This window comes from Electrophorus electricus, chromosome 14 (genome assembly GCF_013358815.1).
Source record: "Electrophorus electricus isolate fEleEle1 chromosome 14, fEleEle1.pri, whole genome shotgun sequence".
NCBI lineage: Eukaryota > Metazoa > Chordata > Actinopteri > Gymnotiformes > Gymnotidae > Electrophorus > Electrophorus electricus.
In genome coordinates, this window is record NC_049548.1 from 4,794,859 (window position 1) to 4,817,614 (window position 22,756).

The 22,756-nt window shown below is 39.3% G+C and overlaps 4 protein-coding genes across 4 annotated transcripts; 1 reads left to right on the forward strand and 3 right to left on the reverse strand.

Annotated features, from left to right (window-relative positions):
- Window positions 1-8: 8 nt before the first annotated feature.
- Window positions 9-10,697, reverse strand: osbpl7 (oxysterol binding protein-like 7). Its single transcript, XM_027020637.2, has 21 exons — window positions 10,584-10,697; window positions 10,073-10,216; window positions 9,857-9,910; window positions 9,651-9,764; window positions 9,348-9,503; window positions 7,052-7,184; window positions 5,431-5,549; window positions 5,223-5,306; window positions 4,398-4,548; window positions 3,690-3,823; window positions 3,421-3,510; window positions 3,076-3,226; window positions 2,618-2,907; window positions 2,325-2,462; window positions 2,180-2,243; window positions 2,014-2,092; window positions 1,778-1,922; window positions 1,306-1,456; window positions 968-1,094; window positions 669-791; window positions 9-559 (listed from the first exon to the last, which is right to left on the reverse strand). The coding sequence occupies exons 1-21, from the start codon at window positions 10,671-10,673 to the stop codon at window positions 451-453; spliced, it is 2,646 nt and encodes an 881-aa protein (XP_026876438.2). The 5' UTR covers window positions 10,674-10,697; the 3' UTR covers window positions 9-450.
- Window positions 10,698-13,319: 2,622 nt separating this feature from the next.
- Window positions 13,320-17,249, reverse strand: mrpl10 (mitochondrial ribosomal protein L10). Its single transcript, XM_027020629.2, has 5 exons — window positions 17,102-17,249; window positions 15,162-15,331; window positions 14,262-14,426; window positions 14,023-14,167; window positions 13,320-13,924 (listed from the first exon to the last, which is right to left on the reverse strand). Exons 1-5 carry the CDS (start codon window positions 17,232-17,234, stop codon window positions 13,668-13,670), a joined length of 870 nt encoding a protein of 289 aa, XP_026876430.2. The 5' UTR covers window positions 17,235-17,249; the 3' UTR covers window positions 13,320-13,667.
- A 102-nt stretch (window positions 17,250-17,351) lies between these two features.
- Window positions 17,352-20,392, forward strand: pnpo (pyridoxamine 5'-phosphate oxidase). The gene is made up of 7 exons (XM_027020653.2): window positions 17,352-17,725; window positions 18,593-18,717; window positions 18,894-18,993; window positions 19,079-19,132; window positions 19,300-19,428; window positions 19,560-19,630; window positions 19,803-20,392. Exons 1-7 carry the CDS (start codon window positions 17,534-17,536, stop codon window positions 19,966-19,968), a joined length of 837 nt encoding a protein of 278 aa, XP_026876454.1. The 5' UTR covers window positions 17,352-17,533; the 3' UTR covers window positions 19,969-20,392.
- A 90-nt stretch (window positions 20,393-20,482) lies between these two features.
- Window positions 20,483-21,701, reverse strand: prr15lb (proline rich 15 like b). The gene has a single exon (XM_027020654.2). The coding sequence runs from the start codon at window positions 21,525-21,527 to the stop codon at window positions 21,201-21,203; it is 327 nt and encodes a 108-aa protein (XP_026876455.2). The 5' UTR covers window positions 21,528-21,701; the 3' UTR covers window positions 20,483-21,200.
- Window positions 21,702-22,756: the final 1,055 nt, after the last annotated feature.

The window sequence follows — 22,756 nt, forward strand, 5'->3', positions numbered from 1 at the left end:
TTGCACTGCCATCACTGTTATGTTTTGTTTATAATAACCATAAATTGCTTTTCAATTACTATAATGATATGCACTAACAACATGAGGCATACACACATACTGGAAGCACTAATGGGAAACACATGAATCCCACATATTGTGTTTCATTGGTGTTACTAGTACATAAGCATTTGGGGGGAGAAGGCAAACTGACATGAATTGTCTTCCACCATGAGGTGGAAATGTTCTTCATTAAGAAAGGGAAGAGCTTGAATGCTTCTGCGGTGAGAAAGGGGGACACCAATTTTTTTAATGAGAAAAGCATTATCCATTATCCATCCAGTGTGGATCCTGGGCAGTTCATTCATGCTCCACAGTCTGCTTCATGTTCAGGTTCATGTAAGCTTTACAAAAGTCAAAGAATATTTTATAGTTAAGACAGTCTCAGTCTCAGTTGTTTTTTTCTAAGATTCACCAAAGTTCCAAGGTTTTAATTTTCCTGAATCCAGGATTTTCTCTGAGCTTCCAGTAAGTTCCATTTGTCAGCCATACTTCTCTACCAGCATCATCAACAGATTTCCTACATAAGCAAAAAAATAAAATAAAATAAAATAGAACACTTAGTATCACAATTCCTTTTTGTTTAAAATAATGATTTCAGGGACTTGGAACATAAGCACTTCTGTCACCTGAAGAATCGAGGGATGTGTTCCTCTCCTTTCTTGGCCAGAAGTTTCCTTCGCGCTCTCTGCTTTTCTTCCACCTCGTCTTTCTTCTTGTCTGCTTCCTTCACCTCCCCTTCCTCCAGCAGCCTGACATCAATGACAGCACACAGCACATTCAGGTGTGAGCAGTGTGACCAACACTGCCCTCTACGAGTGTCAAGGAGCAACAAGCACTCTGTCCAAGTAGGCACTTAAAAAGAGTTTCAGCACCATGTTTCTGCCTTCAAAAAGCCAGGTGAGTGCCTATAGATCGACATCCTAACCTCTGGTCCGGACGTAGTCGCGTGTCTGTGAGGGGCAGCAGAGGTGTAAGGTCAGGGGTCAGCTCATTCATTTCCATAGCAAAGCTAGAGAACCCATAGTAGAGGTTATAGTCCTTAGGCTGAAGGTCTGCAAGACAGCACACATACATTTACTCACTGATAAAAACAAGTGAAGAACAGTGAAGGTTCCACTATCACAGGCATGGTTATTGGGGCTATAATAAGAGAAACTCTATAAGAGATAACTGCCTTCCAGCCCACAGAACCAAACAAGAAAGGTCTAAGTACTCTTATATTAATAATGATAATGGAACATATACAAGCTAAACAGTACTTACGTGGCTTCCAAATACACTGTGGGTTGGGCAGTGTATCGCAGAAGATTCCCTCATGCCAAAATCCACCAAATCGGTGCACAACATTGCCACTCTGGTCAAGTACTTGACCTTGAACTGCATTTTTATTTGTATCTGAGCCCCAGTAGCGGGACTGAGAGAAGAAGGAGAGAGTATGAGAGAGAGAAAGAGATAGATTTGTCATGTATAAACTTTGTACACACTGACACCTCTTGGCAAAAGAATCAAAGGACTGTCTCATCCACAGAATTCACATTACATTTACAGCATTTAGCTGACGCTTTTATCCAAAGCGACTTATGATTATGACTGAATACAACTTGAGCAATTGAGGGTTAAGGGTCTTGCTCAGGAGCCCAACAGTGGCAAGTGGGCAGTGGTGGGGCTTGAACCAGCAACCTTCCGATTACAAGTCAAGTACCTTAACAACTACCACCAACATAATCACTCTCACCTTAACAAATGTGATATTACAGGTGCAGAGAGAGTTGTTCAGGTTCCTGATTACGACCTCTCCATAGTGCTCTAAGTAGCGCTGCTGACTCAGAACATTTTGGACGCATGTCACCACTTTGTTCCACTCGTAATGATCTCCATACCTGAGGGCACACCAAAGACCAGAGTTTTGCATTCAACTGTCTGACCATTAAAATACCATTAGGCCAATATTAAAGGGTGGTGGCCTCTCACTTTGGTAGAGTGACATTCACCATTCCAGTTGGAATTATCTCCAAAGACTTTCCCCAGAATCTATTCCTCCATCTCTGGTCTGTGTACAGAAATAAGGATAACCTAGCACAAAGTGACAATCAGATATTTTATACTGTAAACTACTTAAGACTGTTATGGGACCTACCCTGCCAAAAGCAAAAGTTTTCAGAGACAGCATGGCAAGCAGAGATGGGTGGATGATGGCTAACCTATAGACAGAGCAGTAGTGAATGAGAGAGAGCTCAGTGACAGATCTCTCAAATGTGAGATTTGCTGGAACAGCCACTTACTTGTTCACCGATGTAACGGAAACCTCTGTCTTCCCTTACACACTCAAACGTCTCTCCCAGGACTGGATTAAAAGGCTTATAGCGGTTACGGTATTGAGCTGTACCATAGCCAGAGATGGCAAAGGCCGCAATGTATACCTAAACACACCAAAGAAAACTCAATTGACAGCATCTATTGCATGCACCAGCAACAGTGATCAAAATCTGTACAAACTTCCCAAGCTAAATTATACATCATAACCCTACCACTGCAGTCAGCATTAATCATCATGGTGAGTCTAAGTGACCATTACCATTCTTTGGTAGGGGTCATCAGTTTCGTTGGCTGTATCCAGTAGCTCTGAGTACTCAAGCTCTTCACAGAGCCTCTGGATCAGGTTGACAGGCTCGTTCAGGACCACGGGCATGGACACAAGGGACAGGTCCTTTCCAATGTTATTGTAGAGGATGGAGATGAGGCCCACGTGGCTGTTGTCAGGGCAGGTGGCGAGCAGACTGGTGCGACGGCTCGTGCTCCACTGGCCCTGCCGCAGCTTTGTAGGCGCCTTAGACAGGCTGGCTCGGTATTTCCACGCTGCAGTGGCTGCGAGGTCACCCCGTCACAAGTTTTAATATTTTTTAAAAATTAAAAATCCTAATCTAAAAATAACAGGCCATTTGAAACCTTTTTCTTAATGGGCCCGTGACAAGATTATAATAGACAGATGTCAATTCATGTAAATACATAAGAGGCATCAGCATGGCTACTAACCACGATCCTCGTCTGGCTCTGAGGCACTAGAGGCATCGCTCAAGCCCGACTCGTCTGATGCCTCGGTGCGATGGATGTCATTGCACGCGTCAAAGTACTCAGCCGTTGAGTCTGCCACCGAGGGTGTGAACGAAGAGGAACGGCGTACAGACTGCAGAACAAGCACAGGAGAGTCAGGAAAGAAGCCATCAGGAAAGGAGTAGTAAAAAGAAATGTGGCAAGCACAGAGATTAAATAAGTGAAACCCAGCCACCTGTAAAGAGCTTGTTTGGGGTGAGGTGGTGGCTGATAAAGAGCAAATAGGATTAGGCTCGGATAAAAATTTCAGGGTGGAGTTGGACACACCTTTCTCAGCGTCACAGTGTGGAAGGATTCCTCAGAGTCAGAGCACTCTGACCGTGAGTGGATTTGTGTTTGGTGGGACTGCATATCTAACTGAAAATACACATATATACTTCCACATAATTAAGGAGGACAACAGCATGTTGCATACATTGTTACAAAGAGCATGCAGAGTGCATTGCAAGAGCCATGCCAGCATGTGTCATATCAAAGGATCCCTTGGATGCTGTTGAGAAAACATCACACTGTGGAGGATCCTCTGGTAGCCTCACCTCAGTGAGGGTGGTACAGAGGTTGTTGATCTGAACAGAAGTGTTCTGGCGAAGCTCGCCACTGGTCCAGGCCTCCTGAATCCGATGGTATTCCTGAGACAGGGCCTCGTGCACAGCACTCAGAGACATCTGCACTGTGTTGGAGAGAGGACAAATTCATCACCTTTTCCTCTACTTTAGGGATTACTGGCACTCATCAGTTGGTTCCGGGAGAACATATAACTGGAGTAAGATAGTTTTATCCAATCTACAGTGATAGACGCTGGGGTAACATAAAATCAATCTGTTTTATCCAATCTACAGTGATAGACGCTGGGGTAACATAAAATCAATCTGTTTTATCCAATCTACAGTGATAGACGCTGGGGTAACATAAAATCAATCTGTTTTCTTCCAATCTACAGTGATAGACGCTGGGGTAACATAAAATCAATCTGTTTTCTTCCAATCTACAGTGATAGACGCTGGGATAACATAAAATCAATCTGTTTTCTTCCAATCTACAGTGATAGACGCTGGGGTAACATAAAATCAATCTGTTTTCTTCCAATCTACAGTGATAGACGCTGGGGTAACATAAAATCAATCTGTTTTAGGAAGTGGAACTCAGTAGTGAAGTGGCAGTTGCGGCTGCCCATCGCCCCCCCCCCCCCCCCCCCCGGCATTTCTATCACTATGTATGTCGGTTGAAGTAAGATTGTTCCTCACATCTTTGGGACATGGTGCAGATGTCCTGGAAGAGCTTCTGGCTCTCAAAAGAGCTGGACACTGGTGGAGCCAGCTGGGAGGAGATGGAGTCAGGAATGGAGGGCACAGAAGTACCCAGATGGGACGAAGCACTTAAATGTTTGGATGAAAACTGGAGAAGAAAAGAGAACTCAGGGGAAAGAGAGAAAGGGCATGTTTTGACCAAGCCAACCCTCAAGATGGCACCGATCCACCACAGGACACATGCTCACAGACACACACACCACACCCACTCACACTGGGCCAATTTAGTGATGCCAACCTCACACACTTCTTAAACCAGAGTACCTAAAGGAAATCCACACGTGCAACATGCAAACTCCAGTGGAAAGAAAACAGGGACTTCTACCCAAATAGGGAGGTAAGGTGTTTAGAAGCAGGACGTTGATTGTTTTTACCTAATTCATCTTTGTAGAACATGAAAAACCTTGATGAGTTTGATCTGATTTAGTAATCCTATTCAGTGTCTTAAAGCAAAAAAGCACTTCACTATTAAGAGTTTTTATTATAAAACCTTTTATTAATATTATTATTATTATTATTATTATTATTATTAATAAGACAATTACTAATTTATTTATTTATTACTATTAATATTATTATTATTATTATTATTAACAACACAAATAAAAATGTTTCTACAGTAGGTTAAACAAAACAACAGACATGTTTGAAACCAAGACACATCATTGAATACAAAAGGAGTCACTTTGGTTAAAACACTGATGGCCATATATAAACCGTAATCCAAACAACAAACTGAAAGCATTTATAGAGCAGACTCACCATCCCTAGAGTGTCCCGAGAAAGTGTGCGATTGTGGCCCCATATCTTGCCATATTTCTTCTTGGGCTTTTCAAGTGAAAGATTCTGTGGGTTAACCATAGAGTTTGATGAGAGGGCTGCTATGTAGCATAATGTCATTATAAAAAATTAACCCAACCACCAGCAAAATAAAAGAGTTTTGTGAAGCCAGGGAACCTTGCATCCTGACCTGCATGCTGTGGATCCTCTGAAGCTCTCCATTATTGGCAGCCTGGCCCGAGTCCAAGGAATGCAGCTTCTGGACGAGTAGCTTCAGATCACTCAGGTCTGTCTGACAGCGGTTCAACTCTGGACAGTAACACAGAGAGGACAGCAAGTAGCTGAGCTCAAATCAAAGCTACCCAAACCGCATGGGGTGTTCTAACATTGCTTTGCACCTTTTTATGTTTTGTTTCATTTTGTTACACCTTTCTTCAACCTGTCAAATTTTTGACTGTCTGCTATTGTATATTCTATATACAGTATTGTGGAAACATGTCTGTCAGCTGAGCATTGGCCTCAATTATGTCTTCTTGCTTCAGCTGACGAAGAAAACATAGCCATTGTAGTCATAAAGAACACCATAGGGCTTCAAAAGAGTTTTGCTGTGTGATTTTAACATTTTCCCAACACCGTATCCTGACCAGCAACTTTATTAGAAACACCTGCCCTGTAAGGATACAATTAGAGTGTGTAACCCATGTGCTGCTGTATATATGTGCTTGCCATCTCCTGGCTCCACTGCAATGGTCAGTTTCTAACCACAGGATTGCTATTGGTTGGATATTTCTCAACCCAATATTGATACTGACACACACAGAAACCCGGCAATACTGCAGTGCTTGATAAATGTGTGCTAGTGCAACAGTCACTGTGTCATGCTTTCTATCCCAAAATCCATCTCCCAACATTCACCTGTTGCCAGCTCCCCTGTCAATCAGTTCAGCTCCTCTAATCATAACACTCTCACCAGATCTGCCTCCTGTGAAAACTGCCCGTTCACATGTCCATCATCATTTCCCCATGTCCCTTGTGAAGTATTTCCATGAGTATCAACGGTGTACTCGCTCTCTCTCTCTGATTTTCAACCTGTTTTGTTTGCCCTGTTGCACTGTCCTCTGATTTTCTACACTCTGGACTGTTTTGCCATTTATCATTTTGTCTATTCCATAAGTTCTGGCTGCCAACACTGCAGATACTGACCTCTGCTTGTTATACCACTCTATATCTGGATGACCCTTTTGTAAATAGAACAAACCTCGTTGTTCACAAGTGCCTGATTCTGTACTGGCTCGTGGCAGACTGTCACACCGTTGACACTGTGTTCGTGTTCGTGTTCGTGAATTGCGAATGCTCCACCTCCCACGTTATCTGGTTAATGTTGCACCTGTGGTCATAAACTGACCAGCGATGGACACAATAGACAGGAGTCGTATGATAACAAATGGCTATAGTCTGTAGTTGTATACTTGGTAGTTGCACATATAAATAAAGTGTAAAGTGACAATGGAAGTGTGTCTAATGAATTGGCTGATGAGTTCAGTACATGAGGCCATATGTACCACATCTTTTATGTATAACATACATTTAGAGGTTACAGTCAATCTATTGCCATCCAACTATTAACCACAGGACTGCTGGCTGGATTAGTAATAACACTACTCCTTATTCAGAAGTACTCATAGTAGTAACACTGTAGCAACGCTGCCTTTAATTAAGGAGTTGGTATGTCTAGTGTTTATATAGCACCGTATAGCACTGCACTTCAGTAGATACATATATGTATACACTTTTATATAAATATAAAACACCTTGAGTGCAGTTGTCTGGATCCTGTGTCTGCTGCAGCCAGGCAGACACTTTAGCCTCATTAATTTCAGGGTTGGCAGATGATATCTTTGCAGTCTGAGCTGGCACATCATTCGAGGAAGAGATAGACACACTCTGGAATAATGAAGGGTAAAAATTTGGATGGGATACTTAATAATAATAATAATAATAATAATAATAATAATAATAATTTGGGAACTAAGACACTAAAAGATCTGCTTCCAACAGTGACCAGTCTGAATTTTGGGCAAGCCAGGAGTCCAATATAAGAATCACTGAGAGTTTATGCAGGGGAGAAGGAGTGAAGAATCTCAGCTGGAGAGGGGGGGGCTATAGAGGATTTTATAGGCTGGTAGGAAGGCTTAAAACTACATGTTTCATGAAACAGGCAGCCAGTGTAACTGATAGAAGACAGCGGTGAAGTAAACAGACTTTTTGGAATAAAAATGAATTCAAGATGCAAAGTTTAGATACTGACATAAGGATTTGTCAGGCACAGCAATAATGCAAGTTACAATAGTCAAGATGGGATGATATGATATCATGGACAAGGATATATCCATCTCTCTAATTAATCATGAAATATTATAAAGATGGAAGAAAGCATTTTTAGCCAAAAGCCCAATTTGAGTTTTATAAGAAAGAGGGCTCATACATTACATCTAAACTGTGAACTATTGTGCTACTGAAGAAGGTTTAACAGACACTACATCTACATTATGTTTCAAGCCAGAGAATGTTTTACTATGGATTTTAGGCCAATAAGTCCAGTTTCAATTTTACTTTTACTGGGGTTCAGTTCCAGAAAGTTAAAATACATCCACTAAAGAAGGATGGTAGAGCTTTTGAAGAATAAATCTGAATATCATTAGCATAACAATGAAAATTAAGAGCATGACAATGAAAGAACTGACCAAGAAGCAAACCATGAATAATGAAAAGAAGAGGACAAAGGACATGAGGCAAGCACTGAAAGCTGTCAGTGGAAGATTTAGGACAACTGAAAAATATTAGTAATCTAAGAGGTTAATTTAATTTGTTTATCTCTTAATTTAGAATAGTGCCAGAAATATCATATTAGCAGACAGATGAGAAAAGACTGTTATGATTTACACTACCAAATGCCACACTTAAATCGAAATACTCAGTTTTGGAAAGGTTCAGATTGTTATAACAAAGATAACAAAGATTGTAGCTGAGAAGCCACAGCTCTTTCCATGAGCTGTGAAGGGGGGGTTCAAGTTCTGTCAGTGGTTTTCCAGAACGGTAATATCAAGACCAGTTTTTTTTAAGAATGTAGATCACAGCAGGCGTTTTAAATGGCATGCAGGGCAGAACCAAAAACAATGAACTGATGAAGTGACAGATGGGAACAGATCAAAAAAGAGGTGCTTTTTAAGTTGAGAGATGTGAATCAAAGATCAGGTACACATATAAATGAATCAGATTTACCTCCTACATCCAATTTTGAGAGAGTAATCAGTGAGAGAGAAGGTAGACAGATTCAGCAACTGAGTTAAGAAGCATATGACTAGCATCAGGTTTTGAGGTGGCTGAAGGGAAATGAAAGCTATTATTGATGTTATCTTTGAGGAATTAAAGAAAAACAAGAGATGATAGATAAACTGAGAAGGCAGCATAAAGTAACACTGTATTTATGCATATGATCAATGTATGATACTCAATAAACAGAGAGGCCAGTTTTCTTGTAACAATACTCAAGATGCCAACCTGTAGTTTTTAAAGCACAAAGCCCAATAATGAACTGTTGAGCGGAACAACCTGAAGAAACCTGTCTAGACTTTAGAGATAGTGTCATTATGAAGAGACAGAATTTCATCTGGACAACAAAGTTGAGGAAAAAAGAAAGAGGAGAGGATTGAGAAAGAGCCGAAAAGGTGACACAAAATCCAGAGTTTTGATACTGCGGCAGGAGATAAGGGATTTATTGAGATAAGGGATTTATTGCAAAGCCGGGAGACTGGAACATTAGTCCCCAAGCACAACCACAGTTAGACACACAAAACTTTCCCCTGGGGTCCGGTCTTAGTTATAGCTTTGTTATGTGTTTTTACGGGCTCATGGAACTTAGAATATACAGTCAATGTAAATTTTCCATAATACCAGTACAAGACTAAACTGGCATCCCACCAGCTACAAAATAATAGTCTTTACAAAATAGCAGTCTTTACAACTAACTGGAGAAGACTATATGAAATGTTCAATTGCCTATACTCAGGAGGGACAACGGAACTCATAGTTATCATAGTGGCTCACCACTTCTTGCATGGAATTCTTTCTTTGAGCTGTATTTCTGTCCTGAGAAAGAGCTTGCAGGAAGCCATTGTGAATAAATGCCACCTCATTCCTCTTATACATGCGATGGATACTGAGTTTGTTCACCCACATGTAGAAGAGATCATGGCTCTTTGCCTTGATAAGAATCAGAAGATAAAATCAAATTAAAGAAATGCACCAGATCAAGTGCATTTCACTCCAAATTCTTAAATGCATTTGAATAACATGGTATCTCAAAAGGCCCATCAAGATAAATAGATATTATGAAATAAAACAGCTTACCATGATGTGATAGAGAATGTGTCCAGTATCTAAGTCAATACGTCTTGCCTTTTTGTTTACTGACATCACTGCGAGACTGACATCCACTGACCCACGTAGTTTTCCCTTAGAATTCTGTTGGATAGAGGAAGTTCTGGATGGTAAACATGAGTATGAAGTAGCTCTGAAGTTTAAAATGAGTTGATAAAAAATACAGATACACTTACATCATATTGATTTTTTGAATATCGAAGTATCCCTTTTTCCAACACAAAGTATCTCTGTTTAAGAAGCATTGCAATCACTAATCAGTTATAATTCTTAGACCACGCTTATAAGCAAAACAGACTAACACAAGTATGGCAACTAACTGGAATTTAAAACCCACATTTGTCATAATTAAAAAGGAGTATATATATATGACAGTTTAAGAATGTATTAACCTTGTGCCAGCCTTTGAGAGGCCATTTTCTTTTCTTCATCAGGTATCCTTCACAGATGCTTGGATAACTCACATCATGTCTGGTCTCTTCACTGGCACTTTTATCCATCCGTAAATCCTCCATTACCTCCCAGACCTTTACTTTCTGAGGGTTAAGGAACGAAAGAAGTACTCAAACTCTATATGGCACAAGATGAAAAATGGTAAAAAGTAGTTATATCAGAATATCCAAGTGCAATATTTATAAAAAAGGCACAATATCAGCTCTGTTGAATGTAACAGATCTGTCCTACCATGCATACAAATGTCAGTGAAAGGCAAAGCAAGTATGTAGGAGTTGTTAAGACTTGTTTAGCTTTAGGTTTCTTATCAGAGGTAGACTGAGCTTGACCAACAGGTTTCCTGTATGTCATGACTAAACATAATTATTCATCTGTTCTTCTCTGTGCCATTATTTAGTAACCAATTAGAAGTCAAGTGTAACTGTGCCTGACAATGTTAAATAAACACACCTGTCGTGAGTGGCTGGAGGAGGAAGTGCTCCTGCTCCTGGAGTGGGCAGGCCTATGCCATCCAGCAGGTGTCTGGTCTGGTCCACACATCCGGGATTTGATACGGTCCAGTGAGGATACATTGGGCTCCATACTGAATATGTACACTTCTGTACATATTCTTGGTGGAACTCTGAGTAAATGTATGCGCTGCTAGATGCTTAGTGTCAAGGATCGCATGTCTAAAAAGCATGAATATTACATATCCACAGCATCTTTTCACTTTCTTTTTTGACCAAAGCTTTTCTCTATGATGCCAAACTAAAGGTGTGCAGTGATGCACAGTGACATGAAGAGTCAAAGTAATTGTGCATCCACACAGTCAGGACTTCGTGGGGACCAGTCTTACTGTTCAGCTACCTATAAACAATAAACAGTAAGCTTCTAGAATGAACGTGTGCTGATTGGTACCTCAAGTACACCTGACAAACAGTCACGTTAAGATGTGAAAAGACCTTAAAACCTGTTTAGGGTTTAGGCCAATAAGGGCTTGGCTGCCTCCAGTGTCAGATCACTTTAGAATTGGCTAAATAAAATGGTATTATGATTGCTATAGAAACAATATACAGGGACAGGTGTATTTTAAACCAAACAAGTACAGCCACTTCTCCTTAGAACACTGACATGTTCACACATGCCCATTAAGTAAATTTCTACCTGGCTAATGGAAAATACATAACAGGCACTGCAACAGTTGGACAGTTAAAGCTTGAGAAATTAACTGCTGGTTATACAAACAGCTTTGTTTGAGTGGACTCATCAGATCAGATGGTGGTCTTTTGACAGTGGTCTCAACAGATTAGATGAAAAAGTGTGAACTAACAACTGACAACAGTAAGTGTATATTATTAAGTATATTATTATATTATATTATTATATTATTAAGTTCAGTACTAAAGAAAAATGTATGTCTTCTAGGCTTAATCTTTTTTAATAGAGGAGCTGCAGTATTTTTAGCCTGGTGCTCGTAATCTAGCACACAGTCAGCGACTGTCTCTAGGTGAGAGGATTAATGCCATTTTGGTAATTGGCTTTGAGCAACCTTTTTTTTAGCAGTTCGGTGCATGAATATCCCTGGAACACTGATCACAAGCCAAGAAAACAGTGTCTGACTACAAAAAACCTTTGTAAAAAGAATTTGACTAAAATGGCAAACTGCTTCTGTGTGTTAAAAAGAAAGTGTTTAAAGCTTGTGAATTAATTTCTGCATCACCATGCCAACAGCATGTTTGGGTTAGGTAATGCTTGATCACTGAGGCAGGATTGATCTCATGTATGGAAACATGCGGTGGGAACAGGATATAAATATTTCAACCACTACCAAAAATACATGTTAATGCATTCTAGTGCCAACATTAATATTTGAAAAAAATCAGTTGTGTCCATATTCCTGTGCTGTTTATCAGAGGTACCTGTGTCCACCAATCAGCAAAAAAAAATTGTCACAAGATAAGCCAACCTCTTGCCATATGCTTCAGCTAATTAGACAATAAAACACATTTTGAAACAGATAATAAAAATAGTAGATAAGATAATAAATACTGATAAGAGTCATGCTCTACAGTCAAACATGGAAGAAAATTCAGAAGAACCTTAAAAAGGTGAAAATTTGGGATTACAGAGAAATTTATGGAGTTATCATCCCTCTCTGATTATCAGAGTTTATGGACATACCTTGTCATACGCAGGTTTTCCTTTGACATTGTCACAGTTAGCCAACTGGCATCTACCCCTGAGTGGAACAAAAATACATTTTTACAAATGTTACCTCTAACCGAATACATTATACTGATTTTATTTTATTATACTGATTTAAATGGGACGCTGTTAAATGTGTGTTAAAACAACTTCATATCCATAAGTCTGATCATTATGCCCTTTCTGCATAATTACTGGTGAACTGTACTAATTGTGCATTGTCTTATTTTTTTAAAGTTATAACATACTTTTGTAATAGGTTTGACAACTAAAATTTACATCAACGTTCTACTCTTCATTTTGTCATCTACATAAACTGTTAACTATAACACCACTTTGAGAAAGCATGCAACTTATCCAATAGCATTTATGTTGTACCTGTCCTTGTACCTTACCTGAGACTCCTAGGCTGCAGCCAACATTAGACATTTCACAATTTTATTTCCATGCAAATGATCCCACATGTGTGACTCTATATCCTCAAAAAAGGAAATACTTACTGGGAAAGCCTCATTAAATGTCCTCTACTACTGAGCAGAATGAATATCCTCCAAACCCACCTGGAGTTGTCGCCACAATGGAGCCAAATCATTATCCGCATTAGTGACTAAGGAGCTATAGGACTTAGATGAACAGGAAGAAGGTTCTGATGGGACAGATATGCACTCCAGCAAATGACCTGAAAATGACCTGCTGCTCCTCTCCAGCCCTTCCAGTTCAATGTGCTTTGATAACTCAACCTTTAAACATTGGTCCAAAAACAGCATGGTCTGACCTGATGTTCATTTCATTAATTGCTAACTAATTCAGCATAGGATTAATTATGACATTCAGATGAATTCTGAGTTTGTTGTAAATTCAGTGCCAGTTTGTTTAAATGATAGAGTACATTCAATGTGTCAGAGGAAACAGCATCCAAGATCAACAATTTTATCACAAAGGAATGCAAAGAGCAACACTAATCAGGGTACCACAAGCATGTCCCCCAGATGTCTTCTATGCAATCTGCATGTTTATTTGAATTAGCCCACATTCATATATTAAGCAATAAAATGCCAAGCAAAGAGAAAAACTTTATTGACTATTTGGTAATTTATTTATATATTGAATCGTGATGTGAAGCAAAAGCAAATATTCACTTTTGTATGAGAGAAGACCTGTATGTTAATAGGTCCGTAAAAAATAAAGCTCACAATGACAATAACATGTCAATTATCAAGCATTCCGCCCTTCAGTCCATGATGTCAACAAAGTATAAATGTCGTAAACAGCGTCCAAGTACTGGCATTCAGACATGAAACCCCTTCAGAAACGGCTAATTCATGTCCATCGCGGAGCAACACTGGATCAGGCGGCAGCCTCCTCCATGGCAGAGGCCGTCTCGCGTCCAGCGGGCTCCGGGGTGCTTGCGGACTGCGGCTGTTCGACATACTGCTGGAGAAGGGCTGAGAGGTGGGCAGGGTGGTGACGCAGCTGCGAAACAGTCTGCGAGGTCATCAATGCCAGGCCTCCGACGAGCTCACCGCAGACCGTGGCCATGGATGGCAGTCTGGAGTAGTTAAGTATGCCTTCTCTGGAGAGCAGGGTGTTCTCTATACAGGCTCCTTTAGGTACAGATTGGAAACAGCAATAGGTAACCACTTTTGTCAAAGTCCATGCGGAAGATAGCCGTGCAATTGTTTCATAAGAACGGCAAACTCACCTAAGAGCACCATCTGTGGGCTACTCCTCAACACTTTTAACATTTCTTTCACTTTTGGCTCTTTGCTGACAAACATAACAGTCGGTCCAATGAACAGAGGCTGCATATTACTATACCGGCTGTCAGGCAGAAAGGACCTCATTACCTGTGAGGCAAAGGGGTGTGAGGAACACCGAAAAATTCAACACTGGTATGACCAGTTTGAAGATTCCATGCTATTAGTTGAGACCTAGCATTACCTGGTTAGAGAAATATTTGACGGTTATGCCATGTCTATAAAGCCTGTGTTTCAACAAGAGCATGTCCTCTGCACTGGAGGCATTGTTCTGGACAACGGCAATCATTTTACACTCCCTGAACACAGTTGCCAACTCTCTCTTCAGCAGAATCACCAGACCACTTTCCTTATGGAAAATAAAAGTATAAGATTAATTTGATAAGATTAGTGCACACTAAATTTAGCAGGACAACAGTACTCAGCCCTACTATACAGATATCCTATGTAGTAATATAATTACAGTTCTTTAACTGATACTTGAGTACTTATTGATTTGGGAACTACTTATGAGTAAGTAATGAAATGTTACTATATTTGTTTCTTAATTAGACCTCACTGTATTACTGTGTTAAGTAATGATGATTAGTAATCAAGTGCAATAAGTAATAATCAGTATGTATATATTTAACATTCATTAGGACTGCAGCACTATAATTCTGTTCAGTAAAACACTAGCAGTATTTCTAAGTCATGTCCTAATTTGGTGTACAGATGTCTTTCTTTAGGAAAATGTGCTGCATTGTGTTGGGAATTAAATATGAAACAACTGATTCCCAAGTTAAAAAAAAACAAACTCTAAAGACACTTTAGTCACTACCACTGTAACAATTAACACAATACTAATTACTAAAGTGGTATTATACAGACCACTTTGATTAAATAACCTAATTTTCAAAGGCCTTTATTTGTAATGATGATCATTAGTAGAAAGTACTTCAACTAAGGTTTTATGCATTATATACTAGTACAATGGAAGTCATTGTACTAGGAAGGTTTTAGGGACAATACTTTGGTTTAGTAGCTCAATCCGCCATGCTAGCTGAGGATACAACATGGGTTAACCGTAACCAAGAGCACCTACCAGCTCGGTCTTCCTGACGGTTGGAGAAAGGGCTCCAGGAGGAGGAATGGGCTTTGGTGGAATGTACTCAGTGACCGCCATCAGCTTCTGCTTGAGAAAGTGCATGGGCTTTCTGTGGCGGGTGACTGCCTTGGAGCCATGACGGACGCTCTCAGTCAAAGGCAACCATCCTGTTTGGTTACGTTCATATCAGCAAAGAAGAGCATTGAGACTATCGGATGCTCTACACACTTTTAAAATATATTCTGAACCTTTCACAAACAAACACATGCCATATTACTCTCCTATACATATATTTCACCTTAAATTTATGGGTGAGTCTCTGAAATACTACTCAATGTACATTAGATGCAAGAATCTTGACCCAGGGGACATAATGCAATTTTTTATATGAAAACAAATGAAGCTGGGAAACAGTCTCAAACATAAGTGATATGGCATTCAGCTTCCTTACAGAATATGCTAGCTAGATAGTTAGTATGAAGGCAAAACAAATCTTTGATCCATCATATTTTGCTCTTTGTTATACCACGTTTCGGTAACAAGCCTGATACTTAGCTGGCAAACCGTTCCAATTTTAAATTATGCTGCAGTTATTTTAAGGCGTCGGTAGGTGGCGCGTTTTAACACACTGAGAATATACAAAATCTGCATCGAATGCCATAAAACCTTCAAATACATGGACTGTCCAGGTTGCATTTTTGAATGGAACATGTTTCAAAGTGTCTATAATATTCTTTATAATTCTAGATTGTCTGAAATACCATAAATAAATAGACAGTAAAGGAGAGTCTGTGCTTATTCGGTATGGCCATACCTGCCAGTCATTAACTCTCTAGCTACCTGACTATCAATATAGCAAATTATTAAAAGTCCCAAAATGCTGAATTTGAATGGAGATATTTTGCCAAAGCAGTTGTTAAACATGTACACCATGAGTAGTGCTGGCACATTTGCTAGACTGCTATGACTACATTTTTCATGTATCAATAGCTAAACTTTGGATAGGCATTAAATAATATACAACACAGTACAAGCTTAAATGCTATGTTTATTGTACATTTTGAATTAATAAACTGCATTTATTGTGACCTAAACATGCACTCACTATTTAGTCAATGAGACTGAAGTGTGAGACTATTAGAACTACTGCAGAGTGTGGAATTGAGTGATTTCTGCTTCTTCTTTTTTTTGTGGTAACTCCAAAATCCTGAAAAAGCTATTTAAACAGGGTCTGTGAGTCAGTAAACTGCAACTTTGGCTTGACTGCTATGACAGCTTGTCTATATAGTGTAGATAAATCTTCTTATTTACTCCGAATCGTAAAACATTGCATTAATGTAACAAACACTCAAAATCCTGAAGAAATTTCACTGTGGCATTTTTTTAAATTATTATTTTAACCCTGTAAACTTGGCATCTGAGATTATAAAATGCATACATTCTCTTATTTACTTATGGTCTTTTAAACAGTACATAATTATAAAGTGTTGTAACAATCTAGAATTACAGTATTTGTAAGTTTTACAGCATTCAATATAGAAAAGAAATGCGCCACCTACGGGCGCCTTAAAATAACTGCAAACATTTATTTTTTTAAATAAGCCTCGTCCTGAAATGTTTACGAATCGATTATTTAGATACGACGGAGATAAGAGAACACACTATCATATAATAACTAACGTCCTTTTTACTGAATCTACGGCACTCAGTATGTGCAGGGCTTTATCCAGTTCCGCCAGAACAGGGGCAACAGACCTGCGCACCGTTTTAGCCTCAATATCCCTAACTGCTGTGGAAACCTAAACGTCACACGGATTTGTTCGGGGCTTTTTTTTCGTTACGCTTAGCTGATAACCGTCATAAAATTAAAAGAAGCAGCCCCCAGGTTACAGTGATCAATTATGAAACGTGCTGAAGCAATTAAAAAGGAATATTACCCGTTTTTGGAAGAACCCTGCCACACAAGGTCGCTGCCATCTTGAAGCGGATGTGTCGTTTGGTGTCTTCGAGGTTTGTCTGATATTCAAAACATGATTGCCTGCTGCTGCTGCTGCTGCCGCTGTGGGGCATGACTTGTAGATCTACATTTTAGTGAGCGTTTACTGAATGGAATCGTTGTGTTGTTACAGTCAACTATTTTTCATTAAATCTTAGCCTATTTCGAGTAGGCTAAGAAACAACTTGTGTTTTTTATCGTTATTTAAATGAGTCATACTAAAGCTGTACACCTTTACAATCTTACTGCTTTCGCTTAACATTTGTTCATTTTAAGATCAAATACGAAGCACAGCGCTGTTTCCGCGATGTTTTAACCGAATGCCGTTACGACATGGTGACGACACGAGAAGGACTTTGCGTGATCCGCAAGCATGAAACGTCTATTGATCTTTAAAACGCTGAGATATATTCACAGAACTGCGGAATACGTCTCATCTAGGATCATATCCCTGCCAGTTCACCATCGCACGATATTTGTCTTTCCTTTTTGCACGAAATCTCTGAATGGCCACACAGCAATGGACCTGAGCAGCATGAGAAAGCAGTACAATAGCGAAAGCGAGGTAACATTCATGTTTTTACATTTACGTTTACATTTGCATTTACGGTATTTAGCAGACGCTCTTATCAAGAGCGACTTACAAAAGTGCTTTGTCATCTACTCATAGAATATATCCAAGTACAGTATGGTAGGTTAGAATTAAACATACCAATGAACTAGAATACTGTAGAATACAGGGATGAATGCTGATACCTAGAAGTGCAAAATACATAAGGTCTATCTTAAACAATGATAAGTGCTATAAACAATAAGTGCTAGAGTTTGTTAAAAAACATAAACATTGCCCTACAATAAGTACTAAATTAGTCAGTCAATAAGGGACCAGTGTCAGTTGTCCTTTAAATATTCTGCAAATATTTTTGGACAGACTCTGATCTTAGTTAAGCAGATCACTCTCCTCTTATGGCTTGTGACATTGTACTCTACTTTTTAATAGTGAAGCATTTTCATGATACAATCATGCAGGTTCTGGTGTTTTATACATCCTGCCATTTCTACATGCAGGATTCATAACACCTTGCATTCCATTCAAAGGTCAAACACTTAGTTTCATAAACTTAGTGCAGGAATAAGAATGGTTGCCTCATCAATTCATTCTTCTAATATTAAATCGTTTGTAATGGTGTGGTTGTATCGATGAATGAATGAAGTATATTATATCTCAATTAACACAAAATATTATATCATATATATAATGAGAGAGAGAGAACGCGAGCGAGAGCATACATATACAAAAGAGCAACAAGTTAATACTAATGAAATATTAGCAGACCATGACCAGACCAGATACACTCAGGTGTAGACTAATGAAGGGTTGCTCTCTGTTCCCCAAATTAATATTGATCACATTTTTCCTTATATCTTGTAGTCTTTTGTAGAGGATCGGCTTGCTTCTCTTGATCCAATAAAACAGTTTGGTGAGTGGTTTGATCAGGCATCTGCATGCCCGAAAATTGGGGAGGCCAATGCCATGTGCATCGCAACAGCATCAAAGTGAGAATATTATGTTTTGCACTTTATCATTGACTGTACTATATCTGATGCATCAATGAGTCCTTCACTTCTAGGAACTAATAGCTAGACTGTTCTCATGCGTACAGTACTGGTAGTCAATCACAGAATGGCTGGTTTGCCCTGACATTGCTCTTCACATCCTGTGTTGTACAAAGGGATGGGAAGCCCTCAGCTCGTATGGTGCTTCTGAAGGGCTACAGTAATGAGGGCTTCCTCTTCTTCACCAACTATGAAAGCCGTAAAGGTAAAGAGCTGGTGAGTCTCTCTCAAGCTCCAATGATATAAACTCGAAATGAAAGCACACAATCCAAACATGGTGCTTCCCAAATCATTCCCATAGGAGAGCAACCCCCATGCCAGCCTCATCTTCTACTGGGAACCACTGAACAGGCAGGTGAGTGCTACCAAAGGAAACTGCACTTGTCCCTCATACCACGTTTTCAGACATGCTCACCTGTGCCATGGGTCATGTCACGGCTGGGATTCTGAGGCGGCTTGTTCTCTTTCAGGAATACATGAACATATACAAATGCATCTCAAATGCATCTCTGCCTCCCCCAGATTCGCATTGAGGGCATTGTAGAGAAAATTCCACCTCAGGTCTCCTGTGAGTACTTTCACTCAAGACCCCGGGACAGTCAAATCGGAGCGGTCGTCAGCAGACAGAGCACTGTGATACCTGACCGGGAGGTGAGCGAGGCAACTTTAGCCTCTAGCCTTTGCCCAGTTCAGCATTTGTTGCTCTAGCCATGAGGCAGCTTATGGGGAAGGGAAGAGAGTCATTCCTGTGTCAATTGCCCCCTCTTGTTTTCTATACACAGTACATAAGACAGCAGTATGCAGATATGGAGGAGAAATACAAGGACTCGGAGGTTCCCAAGCCAGATTACTGGTACGTGTTAAGGAAATTTGTAGTTTACTTTAGTAAACAGCACTGAGAAATTCCAGCTAACCAAAGTTCTACATTTGTGAATGAAGATTCCTTAAATAGTGATTTTACTGAGTATGCTTTTTATCCTAAGTGTACAGTATTTGTTACAGATAGTGTGCACTTCTGTTTGTAGGGGAGGCTACATTGTCAAGCCTTTCGTGATTGAGTTCTGGCAGGGCCAGACCAATAGGCTTCATGATCGCATTGTCTTCACCAAGTTGAAAGAGGGAGAGGCCGAACTTGGGGACATGCAGCATCGGGCAGAGGGGGGATGGGTGTACCACCGCTTAGCACCCTGACCTTGGTCATTTTAATCAAACCATAATATTACTACCCTTGGTGATATGGCCATGAATTAGTAATTGTTTTTCTGTAACTGGCAGTCATTCTGATGTTAAATAGATAATATAAAGCAATTATTTTCTTGGTAAATTCCCCTGATAAATAGTAACTTATCTAGTCTGTAATGTTTGAGTACAAAATCTAGTTGCCTTCACATAAAGACAGCCATGCTGCATCATAACCTATATAAAAATAGAGTAAGGTACATTACTATAGTTTAATAGCTTAACAAATTACATTTGTGCATCTTTTTAATTCAATAAGATCCCTTATTTTTGTATGTGTCTGTCTTAAAAGGGAGTTTCTGTGTTATGAATTTAACTAAAATGTAGTGCCAAATAATTTATTGGTTAAAATGTTTAATTAAACAGAATCATACAACTCGTTTCATTTTTATTTGATATTTTGCCATGTCTTGCCAGCAGATGGCACTGGTTATACAAATGACGCTGCAATTTTAGAGTTCAGCAACAGATGAGAACTCATGTTGTATATTCCAGTCATAGTGTTGGAAATTTTATGTTGTCAAATAATCTTTTTTAAACTTTTACTAGGCACATTTGAGGTCTGCAAATTAGGCAACATTAACAACAAAGTAGATGTACTCTAAGCATTTTTTTTTAAAGGCTCACTTTTGCCAATATACTATTTGGTCTATATTCTTTGTGCATTGTATAGCCAAAATCATTTTACTAGAACTAAAAGTGAATCCTTTTTTCCTAGTTTCATGTTACCAGTGGTAACTCATATCACTGATTTTCAACAAGCATACCACTAAGCATCATCCTAACTAATTTGATAATATAATATATAAAAATCTGTTATTGATTAAGTGAATTTGGTACATTTCATTAAGTAAATTTTGAGAACAAATTGTCATATGGCTCACAATGAGTAAGCAACATATAATGAAATTGTCAGATATGCTAACAAGTGAAAACTTCCAAAACCGTAAAAAAAAAAAAAAAAAATTCTAGAGTTGCTGGAAGTTCTAATCCATAGAGTAAAGAGATAAAAATCATTTGTAAAATTTTCTTCAGCAATGTTTCAGTTGTCATTCTACCCCCGTGTACTGTATACTATGTCAATGCTAATTATCAAACGTGTGTGTGTGTGTGTGTGTGTGTGTGTGTGTGTCTATGTCTGTCTGTGTGTGTGTGTGTGTGTGTCTGTGTGTGTCTGTGTGTTATTAGTCGACCACATGGTTCTCATCTGTCCTGTTGTACTCTGGGAAAATACTGGGATTTTCTGACAGACAGGCTCGAATCTTCTTCTTCTCTTTGAAGCGGCCAGAGTGGGAGACTTTGACATGACGACCCTTAGTGGCAGACTTGTCCATTAGCTTTTCCAGTCTGGTATCGAGCTGTTTGTCTGTATTATCTGTGTAAAGAGGAGGGCTGGAGAGATCCTTTTTGCCATTACTGCTGCTGTATTCTGCTGGGATCTCATACAGGACCTTGGACTCAGCCGACTTCTTCTTCAAGAAGGTCAGTTTCCACCAAGCAGGTTCGGCCATGACGTGCAAATGTGCGACACGTTTACTGTGGACCTACAACATACACAAGTGATTTATGGGCCAGGTTTGACTGAGAATAGGATGCATCACGAACCTTATTTGCTGTGTGCCCTCGTCGATAAATATGAAAGAGTCAATCATGTCCATGACAATTAAAGTTTTTAAAATGCTTTAAACTGTGCTGATGCAATGTAGTCACAATTCAATTAAAAAGACTCATTGCTGTCATTGTGTCGTTTCATTAAATATTTTTAGTTACACTTCACTACGTGTGCTTTATGCAGTAGATAAAGTGGACATGAATTGGATATTTGATAAATTCTTCACATTTTGGATAAGCTAGAATAGATATTATGGTCACCTTACACAGACGGACCAACCTTATGAGCTGACATGGCTGGCTCTGTCTTCGTCTCAGTGATTAGATGAGAACAGGAGAAGGACACCTGATTCTAGTGGTGAACTGTTGAATTAATGAACAGCACTTCTGGATCCTGTGTCTTTCTCTTGAGATCTAAGACGTGCCAAAATCTACTGCTTTTTCTTTAATCACTTCCAAGTGTGAAGCAAGCAATGTCTTAACAATGCCATTATTTCTGTACAACTCTTGGATATTTTCCAAAGTAAACACAGAGAATTCACAAACAGAACTGCTTAATGATAACAGTAGGAGAGGTCTGATAAAGGAACAGTTTTGTTGACCCCTCAGTGCAAGCAACCAGGGTGTGTCCCAGAGTTACTATGTAATTTCCTTTCGTCTAACATATTATATTTGACAAACAGATTTATTATCAGTCTGATACTTTGGTGGAGAGCAGCATTTTTAATATGTGGCACTTTACACCGTAACTTCCACACAAGTTCATTTTATGGTAAAATGCATCAACATGTAACAGCTCATGTCTCAAAGTGGACAGCATTTTCAGGAACATCTGTAGAAGTTTCCAAAATGTTTCATTTTGTCCTGTGAACACTGGTATCTGTTTGCTGATTCACAGTGTCTGTGTCCAAATACATTTAAAATGTAAAAAGACCCAGTTGATAAGCAATGATGTAATTTAATTAAGTTAAAAACTGAACATGTTACTGATCTCTTACATTTGCATAATGCCTGGACTCATTCACTAAAAGGACATTTTTGTTAGAATCAACACCTTCTCACAATAAACTGTCCTTCATTGCATTTATTTCTAAGCCACTAATCCTCAGATCTCTTAAAAGGTGTCTCA

Coding starts and splice junctions, on each gene's coding strand:
- pnpo (XM_027020653.2), top strand. CDS start 17,534: ATGAAACGTCTATTGATCTTTAAAACGCTGAGATATATTCACAGAACT. Junction 18,718..18,893: donor TGCATCGCAACAGCATCAAA/GTGAGAATATTA, acceptor TGTTGTACAAAG/GGATGGGAAGCCCTCAGCTC. Junction 18,994..19,078: donor GCCGTAAAGGTAAAGAGCTG/GTGAGTCTCTCT, acceptor TCATTCCCATAG/GAGAGCAACCCCCATGCCAG.
- prr15lb (XM_027020654.2), bottom strand. CDS start 21,527: ATGGCCGAACCTGCTTGGTGGAAACTGACCTTCTTGAAGAAGAAGTCG.
- osbpl7 (XM_027020637.2), bottom strand. CDS start 10,673: ATGTGTGGACCAGACCAGACACCTGCTGGATGGCATAGGCCTGCCCAC. Junction 5,307..5,430: donor AGAGGATCCACAGCATGCAG/GTCAGGATGCAA, acceptor GTTAACCCACAG/AATCTTTCACTTGAAAAGCC. Junction 3,511..3,689: donor TCTGTACCACCCTCACTGAG/GTGAGGCTACCA, acceptor GTGTATTTTCAG/TTAGATATGCAGTCCCACCA.
- mrpl10 (XM_027020629.2), bottom strand. CDS start 17,234: ATGCCCCACAGCGGCAGCAGCAGCAGCAGCAGGCAATCATGTTTTGAA. Junction 14,427..15,161: donor CCGTCAGGAAGACCGAGCTG/GTAGGTGCTCTT, acceptor ATTTTCCATAAG/GAAAGTGGTCTGGTGATTCT. Junction 14,168..14,261: donor TCAAATATTTCTCTAACCAG/GTAATGCTAGGT, acceptor TTTGCCTCACAG/GTAATGAGGTCCTTTCTGCC.